Source organism: Nannobrachium achirus (genome assembly GCF_963921795.1).
Source record: "Nannobrachium achirus genome assembly, chromosome: 18".
Classification (NCBI taxonomy): Eukaryota; Metazoa; Chordata; class Actinopteri; order Myctophiformes; family Myctophidae; genus Nannobrachium; species Nannobrachium achirus.
In genome coordinates, this window is record NC_137825.1 from 39,095,293 (window position 1) to 39,111,967 (window position 16,675).

The window sequence follows — 16,675 nt, forward strand, 5'->3', positions numbered from 1 at the left end:
TTAAAAAAAACGCAACGTAACAACCGGTCTCCCACTCTACCCCGCGCGCGGAGCGAGTGAACCTCATCTACCGTGAGGTAGTGCAGGTTTTTAAAACAAGAAGCCGTCACGTTAGAAACTCCCCAACAGCAACCCGACAGAGAAACAACACTAAAACACGTCGTTTTCTTTGTGATTCCACCGGGCTGGACCACCGTGCCGAGGAGAAGTGAACGCTAAAAGGGAAAGAAAGAAGAGACACCTGGACATCATAGGGGACCTCAAGCTAACACTAGTAGCCAGCCCTGCTAATAATCGCTCCGGTGTCCTTTTAACAACAGCTCGCTTTTTTTCCCCACGTAAATAGCTGTTATTTTGCTTGCTAGTGGATCGGCCATTTTCTGTGTTTGCTTTGAACGGGACGTGACCGAGTGGACCGCCGCGTTTCAGCGTGTTTCAGCTTGCTTACAAGGAAGGCCACAAAGCGACGGCTATTTAGCTAGCCAGATTAGCCAGGATAGCCGGGTGTGATAGATTGATATACAGATAGATAGAGGGCTCGCACGTCCAGGGCTGAAATAGCGATCTCTTAAAATTAAAATAAACCTGGATTGATTTATTATCAGTGTTTATAAAGGAGCTAAACGAAGTGTCGTGGAAAGGAAGGCCATGTTGAAGCAACAACAGCCCGGCTCCGGCGGGCGCAAAGCGTCTAACGGGACCCCGGGCCCCGGCGGTGTGTCGTCCTCCTCCGCGGCCAGCGGGAACAACAACAACAGAACCCCGGTGGGAAGGTGAGTAGGCTGGGGCGCGCGTGCTTAGGAAAGCCCGGGGATGTCCCCGTTTTGGTCGAGGCCTACCGGTTTAAGCGTAAAGTGGGCGCGTCACAGAACCGACGTTGTGCGTGGTCCTATGAGATGGGTTTAGGTTAACGGACAGTATATTTAAGCCAATCAAGACACCCCGTGTCCAAACTGACCGCATTATTGACAAATGGGGGACACAAAAATGCGACTCCAGAAAAGCAAGTGAAAGCGACATGGAGCCGCTAATCTAATGGCAGATTTTCCGAGATGGAAAGTTTATCTCGCCATCTGTCACTTAACCACAGGAGGGTCATTGATATCGTTATGAAAATGAAACGATTTAGACATGTATTGTTTATGTTATTGCAGACAGAGAACACGAACAATTAGCTAGTAGCCAAGTTGCATCTGTTCGCTCTGGGACAAAAACATTACAATGCAAGGGACATTGATTGAGAGACATGTAACTGAGAATAAATTCTCCCTGTTAGCAATTCTATCGTGCGAAAAATATGATAAACGTCTTTTGCACAGTAATGATTGATTAAATCACCATTCAACACACTGCATCCCCTGTCATTGTTTTGCCACAATGAAGGGATGCAACTACTGTATGTGTGACCGTGTGAGTGATGTGATTTACATTTGTTTAACTTCACATTTGTTTAGTCTCACCAAATATTGTAAAACATTGTCTAACATTGTTTAGGGATCCATTTTTCAATATCATTTAGGTATAGAGTGCTTGTAGGGAAATTGATACCTGGTCCACTCTTGGATGCATAGTGACTGAACTAAGAGTTAAGATAGCCTTAGGCTTATTGCTCAGTTGAAGTTCAGTAGCAATATGTCACAGTGTAAACTTAACCTAAAATGAACTGTTGCTCAGTCGAAGTCTAAAAAAAAGAATGTCCATGTAAACTCAATCTAAAATGAACTGTAAGTGGAATACATTAAGTGTAATGGAAATGACAGACCAACCAGTCAGGATTATGTGAACATGCCACCAAACAAGTTACACTTAATGTGGAAGTGTGGAATGACACTGATACTACAATACTGTAGTAAGAAGTTGCGCTCTGCCAGTTTTGAGGCAGATATACCACGTTCTAACCCTGATGTCTCTTTTGTCTTGTCTTGTCTTGTCTGTCAGGAATCGAACATCTGTGAAGCCACCTTTCCAGTCGTCCGCTGTGAGTATCATCACACTCTTAATACCTGATTTAGATTTGGATATGTGCTTCGTCACGCACTGGAAATAGACAGATCTAAAAGTTCACAATACCCTTTAGCGTTGACACGTGAGCTTGTAGATCTGCTATTTTCTATGTGACACCAGCACATGACTGAGTATTAATCAAGTACCTTTTTGCGATGGACACTTTGATTTATTTTTTATGATAATCTTTACAAAAAGTTTCAGGCAGTGTCAGGTGGTTTTGTGCTCATCTTCATCATTTTTGATGACTTGTATTTCTATGCTGAATGATGTTGCTCTTCCATCTGTAGGCATTTGAGGGCGTGTACAACAATGCCAGAATGCTCCATTTCCTTACAGCTGTGGTGGTGAGTCATGTGACCATGTTATCAATGTCATTCAAGTAGCTTGATGAGTCAATGCTGCATGCAGCTTGATGAGTCAATGCAGCTTATCCCCCTAGAGATTCAATGGAGCATAATGTCACCCTGACCTGTCCATACGCAAGGGCCATATTACTTAAGTAAGTTCATTAAAAAAATATCCCATCTGTAATGTAAGGCCTGTTGATGGCCCAAGACAATTTGCAGATGGCTTCTGATCTCAAGGTAGAATCCCAGTCTGGGAAAATCTGGTAGTGAAAACGTTATGCAGTAGGTTGGGTAGAGCAATGCACCTTCTGCCTCAACCACTACAACTAGCCTTGGGTTTTGTGTTAATGCTTCACAAATTTATAAAATGCTCTTCTATTTCTTAGGGATCCACCTGCGATGTAAGAGTTAAGAATGGCACTGTGTATGAAGGCGTCTTTAAGACTCTCAGCTCTCGGGTAAGAACATGCAACCTCCTCGATTAAAGGACCATATCAGCGTCATTAAAAGTAATTGACCATACAATGTACATAGACACATTTCACATGAATGACTACCGGTATTTTTAGGTTTAGACCGTTTACTTCCATATTGTACTGACATTAAACCTTGAAAATTTAAATAACCATTGTGTGATTTGGAAAATTGTAGTAAATACCGTGAGTATTGCCATTAGTCGGTGAGCTAAACATGTCAGATCAGATTACAAAAATACTCCAAAGCCATTTACCAAAAGTAATTCTATCACTTAAGTGATGGATGAAAAAAGAAAGTGTGGCCTGTGTTCATGGGGCCTTTTAAAAGCTTTGCCTTGTCTTTTACGTTCACATCAAACATCCCCCTCTGTTGTGTTCTGCCCTCAGTGTGAGCTAGCAGTGGACGCCGTCCACAAGCGCGGCAAGGAGGAGAGCTCGTCGTCAGTCGCACCCCGCAGGGAGGAGATCATAGACACCATGATCTTCAGCCCCTCAGACCTAGTCATAATGAACTGCAAAGATGTGGACCTGAACTTCGCCACCAGAGGTACATACACAATACAGTCCTTGGTGTTCATTTGGTAACAAACGTGACCAAATGGACTTATGGGTTGAAATGTAACTTAGGACAAAAGGAATGTGAGCACACGAAATGTAACTGTGCAGTCACCACTTCCTGTTATCGTTTACACTTTCTGCTGAGACGTAGGGCATAATCCTCACCTTCAGTTCCAAGCATTCACATGCAGTGCAGTCTGGGATGGGTTACTGAATGAAAAGAGAGCTGTATTTTCCCTCTCTGATTGCAGGTAGGGCTGGGGCGGTATGGATTTTTAGTTACCAACGGCATGTCAGTATCTCCCCAAAAAGTTGTTTTGAATGATTTTTTTATATATATATATATATACAGTATTAAAAAGAATAATCATAGTTATTAACTCGACACCTCGGTATACATTACACAACTGCGATTATTGAACCCAGCCCTAATGGCAGGTTTTCAAATCCCAATTATTCTATAAGTTGTTCTTCCAAAACTATTGGGTCAGTTGAAAGAATTCATCATTTTATACTTTGATATGAAATGAAGAGAAAAGTGGGAAGTGCTAACATTTTCAATATTCCCCTATTGATCAATTGGAGGGAACTGATCAATGCTAGCTCACACTGATCAGTGTAATCTAAAGCTAATAAAGAGTACTGTATACTCAGCCAAGTGGTGGAAAATAAACAACCACAAATGCAGCATTATGTAAATTGGTGTACCTATTGGGTTATTATTAGCACTATCACAAAAGGAAGTAGTCTGCACACTGGAAATACAGAAAAGGTGCAGCTGTATTTTATTGCGCAAATGTTTCGATTAACCAAATCTTCATTAGGATGTATAGTATATGTCCTGATTATTATTATTAGATTAGACATAAGTATTAAGTAATGCTTTATCTATTGCGTTCAGACACGTTCACCGACACTGCCATCAGCTCAACTCGTGTCAACGGAGAGCACAAGGAGAAGGTGCTGCAGAGATGGGAAGGTGGAGACAGCAATGGAGAGAGTTACGACCTGGAGAACGATGCTGTAAGTCTCTCGCAAACGTACACTTCAACACACATACATGCCTTCATGTAAACTAATTAATTCAAACTTTTAAGTCACATCGGAAAGCGTTTTTAACTCAAACCGTTGCTTAAAAGTATTGTTATTAACGCCCAATTACACTCTGTACCGTAATGACAGGATTCTCTTTTCTTTCTTTCAGTCCAATGGCTGGGATGCCAACGAGATGTTCCGCTACAATGAGGTGAAATACGGAGTCACATCAACATACGACTCCAGCCTCTCGATGTACACGTAAGTCCTCATATGGACCCATTGTCCTCCAGAATGACCATCTTTTCCTTGTGAAAAACTACCCCAAATACTGTAGATGATGTTTAAAAGTATAAGAGGAGGATAGGGTAAAATGTATTTCTTAATGACCCCAAAGATGCTGCCTTTACAGTGGTTGATAAGCCTTAGACAGAAAAAATGGTCTGTACGTATAGTCATAGAAAATATAAATAACATTAGTAATGAGCCGTATTCTGTGCAAATATCTCTTGTGTTCTATAGCTCATCCTGTGACCATTATTATTCTTGTACTAAAAGGGCACTTGTCACATTAGTGTCAGAGACATTTTCTTGCAGAGCTAATTGAGTCTGCAATACTTTGTAGCAAAGCCCTTGTGGCTGCATTTCTTTTGAATTCTCATTAAGCTATTAATTCCACTGAGAAAGAGAAAGAAGCTGTTCCCTTGGTTTTGGTTCCCTCTTTAATCTGCCTTCTTTCTCACCACAGTACACAACTAGAGAAAGGCAGCACTGAGGGCTTCCGACAGAGGGAGGCACGTGCTGCCCGCCTGGCCAGCGAGATCGAGTCGAGCTCCACGTACCGCCACCGCGTCAACCTGGAAAATGAGGAGGGCAAGAGCGAGGAAGACAAGTACAGCGCCGTAGTGCGTGAAGGCAATGACCGCGAGAGGGGCCGCGAGAGCCCCCGTGACAGAGATCGTGAGAGAGGCCGAGACAGCCCAGGGGCTGGCAATAGGTGAGAGGGGCTTGTTTGAGTGCCGACAAATGGAACTCCTAGTTGGCAATGGAAGGAGTAGCCTGTATTAAACATTTTGTGTTGTACTAACTGACCTGTGTTCTTCTGATATGAGAATAAGGGAAGTCTATAAAGAATTGTAATAGAACTGTAAGGCAAACAGAGGCCATTAACGCCATTGGTAAAGTCAGAAGTCCCTGTAATGACAACATCACCTCTTAAAATCCTTGCTCGAGGCTTGTGTAGGGTGCTTTGGTGGTATTGTTTGACTTCCATGTCCCATGTTTGTCCATAGGTGTAATGTGATTATTCTTTTTTCCTTAGGGAGGGAAAGTACATTCCGTTACCCCAGCGCCAGAGAGAGATGAACAGAGAGCGGGAGCGAGCCGAGAGAGGTCCAGGTGGCGGCCCCGGAGGGCCCCCGCCCCACAACCGCCTCAGCGGCGGCTACCGCTCCAATCCTCAATCATCCTCCCGGCCTCCCCTCCCTTCCGGCACAGGCCCTCAGCCAGCCTCCTCACCCTCAGAGCGGAGCAGCCCCCTGTCTGGTCGTGGCGGGGCTTACGCCAGCAGCCCCGGCCCGGCCCCCGGTCCCGCCAGCCCCTACACACCTGCCTCTCCGGGCGGTCCCCTGTCTGCAACCTCGGCCTCCGCAGCACCCTCCCCAGCCAGCCCTCCACATGGACACACTGTCCCCCACTCACACTCGCTCCCTCACTCGCTGTCGGAGGCCGGCAGGCCTGTCAATGGAGGTGAGTCTTGTGTGTAGTGTTTTCCTGTTTATCTTTGCTGTGATGACTGATGTAATTAAAAGTGTTTACCGACATGAATAATATTGAAATAAACACAGCTGTTGCACTCTGTTTCTTCTGATTGTTCTGTCGGCACAGACGATGAGACTTGACAGCCATAACTGTTGTGCTAAGGCTTGACCAGCTTGAATAAAATCAGTTGAAACTGAGGACTGCTCATGTGAAAAAAGAATTACAAGCAGTTGTGCTAACCTTTCTATTTTATGTCACCCCCAGTGTCCTCCAGAACCTCTCCCAAGGCCCAAAGACCACCACAGTCAAGTAGAACAATCCGCACTCCAAATGCACACAGTCAGTCCACAGGTGCACACTCCCCTGTCACATTCAGTGAGCGACTTTCTTCTACAACACACTAAAGAATTATTATTTTGCTTTTGTGTCTGACACTGACCTGTACTTTTTTTCTTTTTCACCCCCCCTTGTCCTCTAACCAGCCGCTCGCTCCCCCAAGTCGGGCTCCTCCCAGGACACACCTTATTTGGACACATCGTCTGTCTCCATGCCTGTCCAGAAGACCTCTGGCCCCGCCCCCCTGTTCCCTGTAGACGGTAAAGCCAATGACCTCATGCCTCCTGCTCTTGTTATAGTCCCACATCCTGTCAAAACCAAAGTCAAAGCCACTTTTATTCTGTAATGAAGCGGGTGTAACCCGCGGTCACAGGAGACTTGCCGCTATCTGAGAATGTGATGGTTATTAGCAGGAATCTACTGAAGTGATACATTTTTAGAGGGAAGCTAATTAATCCCCTTTGTGTCCGTCTCCTCTTCCACAGTGAACGAGATCCTAAGCACGGCCGCAAAAGAACGCTCGGCTGAGAGCCCCAGCAGCACCGAGGACAGTAAGAATAATAAAGGTGTGTTGAAATGAACTTGCCAGAGATTTGTGAGTTTCTCAAATTATGTGTTCCACTTTGGCAAGGAGAGATGACCCATGATGAGTCTGTTATATTTTAAAAACCACTTCAGTGTAGTGGTCAACTTTGTGTTTGTGTGACCTTTTCCCCAAAACTATTTCAGGGCCCAAAATGGCATTTTAAAATGTTAACGTTTGTTTGCCTTTAATCATTTGTCCCTCTGCCTTGCTGTAGCTCCCTCAGTTCAACAGAGGTCCCAGATCGAGGAGCTGCGGAAATTTGGCAAGGAGTTCAGGGTAAGAGTTGAGTGGTCAGCCATTGAAGTGTTGAAATTAAAATGGAAATCTGTTGCAGATTGAAGGGCAGCATGCAGTGTCATCTCCAGAGTTGGACTACTTCACAATGAAATGAATTCTAAGTTTGTGGATAGTTGACACGTTTTTTAAAATTCCAAATGCTATCTTTCTGTTTCAGTAAAGGGGTTTCTGTGCGTTAATAATGCTTATCAATTTTGCCAACATTAAGCATTAAAGTAAAAAAGAAATATACAAATGTTAATGGTCTAAAATGGTTTGCTTGTTATGTTATGGATAACGTAGAAGACATATTGACTTTTTAGAGAATTCTGATTTGTCTCGCTTCTGTGTGCATTTAATCTGTGCCCCTTACCACAAACAAAAAATCCCATTTCTGTTGTTTTTTTCTGTCCCTCCTACCTATTAACATCGCTGCCTCTCCATCCATCCATTTATCCCTCCCTTTGCTTCTTGCAGCTTCAGCCCAGTGGAGGCGGCTCTAGTTCCCCTAGTTCCCCGGCAGCAGCGACACCCCCTGCCCCCGGTGAGGCTTCCCAGCCCAACCCAGTTAAACCTGACCTGATCCCACACCCGGAGCCTAAAGCCCTGACCCCTGCACCCAGCCCCTCCCAGCCACTGGCCCAGCCGTCACCTGCCATTGCTGATGACGCATCCAAGGAAAGGGCTGCCACGCCCATCGCTACAACGACCGCCACCACGGGACCCATTTCAGACAGGCAGTCACCAGCTGTCCCTCAGCCTGCCAGAACCCCAGGAGGCGAGGAATCGGCCGAACGGACGGAAGGCATGCCTGAGTGAGTGGTCAATATTATTTGTCTTAACTCATTCCCAGCCAATTCTTATTGTCTAGGCACTCCCAGTCAGCCAGATCATCTTTCATCATCTTTTTGATCATATTCCATCACATTCTGTTAACACCTGTGCAGTAAAATATCTCTACCTATTGAATTAATCCCTCTGCACAGGTGTTAACAGAATGTGATAAAAGATGATGAAAGATGATCTGGCTGATTGGGACTTCCTAGAAAAGATGATAAAATAATATTTGACTGGGAAAACGTTCTATTTGTGTGTTTGACTGTTGGTTGACCGGTGTCGTCTTTTGTCTTCATCCAGGCAAGTGAAGAAGTCGACACTAAATCCCAACGCTAAAGAGTTCAACCCAATCAAACCTCAGATGACTATGGTAAGCCATGGGGATCAGTCTGCCAAAACATGGAAGAAAGGAAGAAAAACTTCCAATAGCCTTATTAATTATTAGTGATTAGTAGGCAGTATGTCCTTGAAGATAACTATGCATGATCTGAAATTGTGGAAATACATTTTAAAAGTAATTAAGAAAAGCGGCTTTAATAATGCAGAATTCCACCACATTTGTTTTCCAATTGTAACTAATTGCTGGCGGTTACTTCAGTGATGTATTTCCCCTCTGTGTTTGTTGTGCAGTCAAAACCCAACACAGCCCCCACCCCACCTCGGCCCACACCTCCCAGCCCAGTGGTTCTTCAACACCCAGGGGGACAGGCCTCTCTCTACAACGCCCCCTACCTCTCCTATGTCTCACAGATCCACTCTGTACAGGTACAGAGGAACAATACCATATGTATACCTTATTTAAATGTAAACTAGTTTTTGTCAGGAAATGTTTGAGTGGCAGAATATACACGGCATTAAATCAAGTCTTTGTGTAAACTGGACATGGTGTTAAATGGAAACGTTAAGTTTCCCATATAAACCCAGGTGTGTGAAATGTAAAAAAGAAATAGACTGCAAAAATAGATCTACAAGTTCACAACATGTTACAATGGTGGATTGGCTACTTTCATCGCTTAAGTGTTTAATGGCTATCCAGCACAGTTTTCAGAAGTTAACTTACAGATCGAGCTCAAGTTAAAGGACAACTTGTTTCACAACAAGGGTTCATATTTTAGATTGTAATTAGAGAATGGATAAGATGAGTGTTAAAATGTTTTCTACCGTTTTAGTGATTTTAGCTATTTAGATTTCAGTGGTTTGGGGACATGTGTGCAAGTGGCTAAATATGTCTTTTTAGACACAATAAGCTGTTGATTTCTTTATTACTATTTACAGTAACACTACTAGCCCCCATAAGGCACATCTGCCCGTGAAAGATTGAGGTGCATCTTGGGAATGGGCTTATTGTGTCTAAAAATACATATTTAGCCACTTGCCCCCAACCACTGAAATCAAAATCGTTAAAATCGCTAAAGTGATAGAAAGCAGTAAATGGAAACATTTTAACACCCATCTTTTCTTTTCTCTTAATTACAATCTAAAATATGAAACCTTGTTGTAAAAAAAAACAAAGCTGTCCTTTAACTTGTCGATTTTCAGAGAACTTGCATGGGGTTAGCTGTATGCATTCCAATCTAGGCATTTTTCCACTGACTTGATCCTGCTATGTCTCACCAGCCTCCTCAGATGTACCAGTACATGTCTACAGTCAACCAGGGAAAATACCCCAGGCCCAAAGGTATGCATAGCCCACCACACTGTTACGATGTTTTGAATCAATTCGAATCACTACGTTCTGTGTATAAAACATTGTTAAATAAATGGACTCTGTTCAGTTCACATGTGGTCTGTTCCGGGGTGTTTGTTATCACTGTGCAATGTCATACTGGTCCATTGTGTAAGTACCATTGTGTGTATGCCAAATCTCTAAGGTGAGATCAGGTCAAAACATTTGAAATGGCGAGAACCAAACGACTTGATCGTAAACAGACCACAGAGCGTAAACACAGTTGACAAGACTCACTCTAATGTGCCACTATTTTACTTGTAGACACTGTACTCTGTCCAGATAGATCAAAACAATGTTGTTCTGCTCTTGAGTGTTAATCTAACATTTAAGACTAAAAGACTAAGACTTTTATATTTAGTCAACCAAGACTAAACAAATTCAGATGACTAAAATAGGACTAAAACTAAATGGTGTGTTAAGACTAAATCAGAATTTGCTGTAACACTGCTCTTGACATAGTCAATGATCTAAAACTGTCTGCAGTCATGATCTAAAACTCATATTTGCAGTGCACCATCGGTTAATGTCTGGACAATGCTCTAAAACGGTTTTATCTGGTGAATCTTTGATATGAATTGGGCAACTGGGCTTTTAAGTTGAACCCTGTGAAAGAGTCAGTGTTGAAGCTTCTTATTGCAAAAAGCTTGGATTAACTGGTGCCTTTACATTGAGAAGAAGGCAAAGTGCTAGAGCTACGTACATTTCCAGTGAATCGTAACACAGTGATGATTTTGACAAATAGGAAATTATTACATAGATCTTCTTGATCGACTTGAAATAAGTGTGTGAAATACACACCGCTATATTTTTGCCTGTACTGTTCTTGTACGTTTCCTTTCTAAAGTCTCTTGTCTCATACAGGCTCAGTGGTGGCTCAGCGCTCAGATCATGGTACCTCAGCCCCCCAAATGCTGCAGGCTACGGCGTCGGCTGCCGGGGCCCCGCTTGTGGCCTCCCCCTACCCCCAGTCCTACCTACAGTACAACCCACAGCAGTACAGCCAGCAGCAGGTCATCCAGGCCATGTCACCCTACCCTGGACAGGTAGGATCACCTGGGTGGTTGAGGGGCAATGTGCCTGTATCTGCCGGGGTCTGTCACTATTACGACATTTTAGTTGACGATTAATTGTCATACAAATAATTGCAATGAATGTTTTTTTTTATTCTTTTTTCTTTTCTTTTTTTTTTTTTTGTATTGGACTTTGGAACAAATAAATACAATTTTAATTTCCGTTTAATTTCCCTTTTTGGTTTCGTAATCAAAAATTGCACAAAGCAGATATGACAAATTACTTGAATAAACAAAGAAATGTCATTCATTTCATATTTAACTCGTCACGTAAGCTTGAAGATCTGCTTCATTTGGAAAATGTTTGAAAATGTGAGAACATTTTTCAACATGGAAGTGATTATGACGATTTTGCAAAATAATTGCTATTGTCTCAAATAATTACGACTATATGTAATGATGACAGACCTACCCCCGAGGATATACACTTGCCCTTCACTGATACATGAGTGGAAGTATATACTCTTCCCTTAGTCGAAGATAAGTCCCTTTGCTATTGTTTACGATCAGTTTGACTCAAAGTAATGATGTAAAGGAGTAGTTAACCATCATTTACTCAACATGCGGGGGCTGAACTAAAGGTCAGATTGGAAGGGTTTTTAAAGAACTAAAGGTCAGATTGGAAGGGTTTTTAAAGAAGCTATAAACAGAGGCAGAGAGGGTGGTTTTAGAATTTCAAGAGCTGCTTGTTCTGTGGAGTGCCAGTGTGAGGCAGAGAGAGCAATCACTGTTCACACCCTCTAATGTCGCCCCCAGCATTTAGGTCAAAACTTGAAGTGATTTACAAATGAGAATGACTTGTTTTCTTTCTCTCTCAAGCTCTCTCATGCTCAAACACACCTTCTCTCTCTCTCATCCATCCCTGTCACACGCTCTGTCCTCTCTTCTCCTCTCCAGCCCATGTACTCCATGCTGCAGGGTGGAGCCAGGATGATTGGGCAGGGAGGTGGCCCCCACCCTCAGGCACTGGCACCCCCTGGAGGCCCTCAGTTCCAAGGGCAGGGAGACGGACAGCAGGCCCCACAACAGGGCATCTATGGAGGTTGGTACTACATTTATAATGAGAGATGATTTGTTATACACTGCATTAAATTGGCAATGGCTTGTGTTTTACAAATTATTCCCCCCATGACTTTGGGAACTTGCCGGTATTTATCATTGTATTCTGACAGAACTTGCCAGTATTAATCGTTCTATTATCATTCTATTCTGACATGCTGTATGTGTGTTGAGAGCTCACAATGGAAGACCACCATAACCTTCATTATGTTGTTCTTTGTATATGGGGGGTGATTTCTCAATACAAGTGCATTCGAAAGTGAGAGTCAGAGTCCGATTTTTGTATGGCCTCTTCCTCACAATAGAAGCAGTAGGATTCATCTTAAATTTAGGGAGGGGTATTGGATAGGGTTGGGATCCTTTAGGATTTGAACTATTCCGGTTCCTTAAGGAATCGGACCAGACTTAAGAAAGAATCGTTAACGATTCCTTGGGAGTTCCAAATGGACCCTTACAGGTCTTTTATCTCTGAATGTGTACAATTGGACCTATACGGGTCCATGGTGGTAGTTGAAATTAAAAAGTTTGAGAACCAGCAGTATTGTAATTGCTTAGCAGATGTGAAGGCCACATACCAGCTCTGACGGTGTGATAAACCGGTCCCGTCCGGATCCCAAACCTAGTATTGGAACCGTTGGCTTCATGCTAATCGCATCACTGCTCTTAATTCATATTTAATTAAGAAAAGAAAATGTTCTTCTGAATTGCTGACTGAAGACTATTCCCATGAAAGCACCGTGGTGTTTGGCGGTGGAGACACCTATAGAATAGAATAGATTGGATAGCCTCCGGCTAATGAAATGACCCATCGGTTGGAATGACAGTGTTATTATCTCTTCTCTCCCTGCAGCCCCCCAGTCCTTCTCCCACCACTCTGGTGCAGTGCATCAGCCTCAGCCCTCCAGCACCCCCACAGGGAACCAGCCCCCACCGCAGCATGCTGCCCCTAGCCCTGGACAGGTGAAAACACTGCTTTCCATTCCAGTAACGCTGTCGTGTGATAAACTATTGATTATATTTTTAGCAATTATTCTATGGATAAATGTTTTGATTAATAGAACAATTAAAGTGTGTTGTTTCTTTTGGGGGGGAGATTACATCAACAATTCAACATGCAAAGATTCTAATACATTTAGTTTATGATTGATTACATTTATTGGTCTGTTTAACCACCCTTTTTTGCCACAAATGGCTACCGTACATACTTTTGGAAATCAGTTATTTTATTTACATATTTATCTGTTACATCAATGCCATTTGGTTTCCCTTTTTCCTGTATGTGACGACGTAATGCTTATGTCTCCCATGTAGAACGCCCAGTCGGGACCCCAGCCCCAGTCCTTGTACCACTCAGGCCCTCTTTCGGCCCCCACCCCTCCCAACATGCCGCCAGGTCACACGTCTCCCCAGGGCTCCTACCCCATCCAGGGATACAGTATCCATGGCCACCAAGGGATCCCACACACGTACAACCTTGGACAGTTAGCACAGGTATAGCTTTGGCATGTTGACGTAGAGATCACACGACATGATGCTGCGGTCCAAGCATGATATTTGATGGATTGTCAGGGAGGCATTTAACTGAATTAATGAGTGGATGAATGTCTTCCCCCTTTCTTTCCTCTACTCCACAGGCTCATGTCCAGGGAGCCATGTCGGGCCCCCACCACTCGGGGAACCAAACTCACCATCAGCTAGTCATGTTGCAGCCGGGCCCGCCCCAGCAAGGTCCTGGCTCAGTTCCCCAGCACCCTCAGCATGGTCCGCAGCAAGGAGCGCACCAACATTTCTACATAGGACATCCACAAGGTACAGGGGCCTTGCAACAATTAGATGTGTGCTACCCGTGTCGCAACAGTGCATCAGCTTTTTCGGGTCAGGTTCAGGCAGCTTACTTGTGTGCAGATTCAGGCTCAGGCCAGAAAATTGGTCTCTCTTATGAAGTAGACCACAGTTGAGAAAACCTTTGCAAAGCTGCACCTGTGAGAAATGGTCTCTGTGTGAATCCAAAGCCCCTTTTCCACTGCAAAGTGGAACCTGAACCTATTTCTTTGGTTCTGGTTTTGTTTCCATTGCGAACGGCCCGGTTCCAGACAAGGTTCCTGGAACCTCCTGGAACCTTTTTTAGATCCTGCTCCTGAGGTAGAACTAAACTTGAGTTCTGGGAACCTATGGGCGGGTACTACTGCTCTGCTACTGCTCTTGATTGGTCGAGCCGCTCGAGCAGAGACTACACCAAGGAGAACTGTGAGAAATCTCTCACAACACAACACCGACAGACAGAAACACTATGGACGCGACGACAGCCACGACACATTGGTCAAGTGAATATGATGATACAGGCTCTTATTTGTGTCTGGGCGGGAGAAGAAAATATCCAGAAGGAGCTAGAAGCATCCGTTCTTCTAAATGAAAGGATTTTCAAACGAATCCCGCCGCCGTCGTCTTTCTGAAATGGGCGTTGAGTGCACAAGCAAACAGACACAGTGCCAAACACAAATAAAGAAAATGTACGTCGATAGACAGACAACAAACTAAAATAGTGGAGATAAGCATTTCTACATTCGCCCGTCCATTGGTGCAGCTCAGCTGTGCTCACTGCTCAGGACATTTTTTTTCTCCCTAGAGCAAAGGCAGCGTACCGACCAAACGCTCAGTAGTTATATAGCAGCTTGTTTGAACGTTCTATTGTTATTTTGTATTTTATATCCAGAAATTAGTAACTAATAATAGACGTATTTCTTACATACAGCTGTTATTTTAGATTTTAGATTCCCGAATGTGCTGCTGTTCAAATGACCAGCTGTTTTGTCTCAGCCAAATCAGGCTGACCAGTGGAGCTTCCTGGTTGGGTCTGGTTATATGGAAACAAAAGCAGAACTTGGTTCTGGAACTTCACAGGTTCTTGAAAGTTCTTGGTTCTGGAAAGTTCAGGTTCTAGTTCTGGGTTGGCCCTGCAGTGGAAAGACGCCTCAAGTCTACATGCTCTGCCGTAAACCAAACCCAAGCAAGCATATTTATTTTGATTGGGTAGAAATGTAAAATATAAGGTTGTGTTGGGTTCGACAAGACCTCAAAACTGTTTTTAGTCCTTTACACTGAGGCAAAAAACCCTGGTCACGTGTATGACGAGTATGTATCTACTATCTAGTCAGTGGAGTAAGGAGTTTATCCGTTTTCTGAAACGTCTGACTCATGGTGCGCTGTACAGAGGTTTTAATAACCAATTGTCTATTTGTTAACATTATACAGGCTTTAAGGTCAAATGGTTATCTAAGCGTGAACTGTGTTTATCAAGGATAGGTGAGACTTGTTGGTGTCTCGTTCCAGTATTTTTGATAAAACAAACATCACAATCCAGCCCTCTGTATTTTGGTATTTCCTCCTGCAGTAGGAATGAGCTCCTGCCTTGACTGAACCAAATCTTTTATTCTCTGCTCACCTCCCACAGCGATGCAGGTACAGACGCACCCCTCGCCCTTCCATCCACCTGGAAACTGAAGACCGGACCTCAGTCTGTCCCCGGGCCCCATCCCATCATGCTCCTTTTGAACAAAACCCTGACACCCTCCTTCGCCTCCTGGACGTGACAACTGGACTGTGAACGTCAGCCACATGAACTGAGTCTGACGGGACACGACAGCCCAGGGGAGAGGAGAGGACCATAAAGTCACAAAGCACCTTAATTCCTCTTACTGTTCCAACAACCTCTTTCTCAGCCCTCCTCCCTTTCCCCGCCCAAAAAAAGGAGTGCTGGGAGGATGAATTTTTTGACGGTGGCGGCGGAAAGAAGCAGCATCCAAGCCCAGTTCAACCATCCGCTCTCCACTTCAACTCCTTCCTCTAAGAGAGACGTGAGGCATCATGCTGGGTGGACCACACGCCGAGAGAGGATTACATCTCAACAAAAACAAATCTCTGACGATGAACGGATCAAAGACAACTTTTATCTTCCAATGTTGCGTTTTGAGACGAAAGATGCAACCTTTCATGGGATTTATGACACTATGTGTCGCGGATTAAATGAACGATGGCATGAAAGGAGGGAATCGGGAGAGGAGAGGTGGTTTTTTTAGCAAAAACATTTAATTGTTTTTTGTTTTGTTTTTTAACTCTTGATCCAGTAGTGAAACCCCTCCCTTTTGACCTTTTCTTCTCTCCCATAGGGGAATAATAAATAATAAAAATGGAAAATACAAAAAAATATTAAAACAACAATGACCAAAAAATAAAGTTTTCAACTTAACTACATACCTTGTTTTGTTTCATTAAACATTGAATTTACTTTACCCAGGAATGTTAAATCTGTAAGATTGGTGTCCTACCTGGGATTCGGACAGTCTCTCACACGGGTGCCAAAATTAACAGTTGAGCTAAGAAGGAAAGCCTGTTTGGGCATGCTACATCGTTAATCTCTGATCATCAGAGATTAACGATGTGCTAACGATGTGCTACATGCAATACCTCTACTCTAATCAACCAGTAGTTGTCCTACCTGCCCACACTACATTTCTCAATAGAATGGCAGGGAGACCTCCAACTGTTATGCTGTATTAACATACTACCATACAGATTTGTTAAAATGTTTTATTCACAAC

The 16,675-nt window shown here is 43.6% G+C and overlaps 1 protein-coding gene across 2 annotated transcripts; it reads left to right on the forward strand.

The window, feature by feature from the left end:
• The first annotated feature begins 68 nt into the window (after positions 1-68).
• LOC308302674 (ataxin-2-like protein) lies at positions 69-16,276 on the forward strand. 2 transcript variants are annotated; one of them, XM_080746960.1, is made up of 23 exons: positions 69-773; positions 1,939-1,978; positions 2,295-2,351; positions 2,741-2,812; positions 3,218-3,377; positions 4,290-4,411; positions 4,593-4,684; positions 5,172-5,420; positions 5,745-6,172; positions 6,449-6,559; positions 6,667-6,780; positions 7,006-7,086; positions 7,321-7,382; positions 7,860-8,197; positions 8,520-8,589; positions 8,850-8,984; positions 9,837-9,897; positions 10,810-10,991; positions 11,916-12,060; positions 12,928-13,037; positions 13,389-13,568; positions 13,712-13,886; positions 15,529-16,276. In XM_080746960.1, the coding sequence occupies exons 1-23, from the start codon at positions 649-651 to the stop codon at positions 15,576-15,578; spliced, it is 3,159 nt and encodes a 1,052-aa protein (XP_080603086.1). In that variant the 5' UTR covers positions 69-648; the 3' UTR covers positions 15,579-16,276. The 2 variants fall into 2 exon arrangements, with proteins under 2 accessions (XP_080603086.1, XP_080603087.1); XM_080746961.1 differs by lacking the exon at positions 2,295-2,351.
• The last annotated feature ends 399 nt before the right edge of the window (positions 16,277-16,675 follow it).

Bases quoted from the DNA above. Each gene is read 5' to 3' on its own strand.
- LOC308302674 (XM_080746960.1), top strand. From the start codon at position 649: ATGTTGAAGCAACAACAGCCCGGCTCCGGCGGGCGCAAAGCGTCTAAC. The intron at 10,992-11,915 runs GTAGGATCACCT...TCTCCTCTCCAG, and splicing joins TGTCACCCTACCCTGGACAG to CCCATGTACTCCATGCTGCA. The intron at 13,887-15,528 runs GTACAGGGGCCT...CACCTCCCACAG, and splicing joins CTACATAGGACATCCACAAG to CGATGCAGGTACAGACGCAC.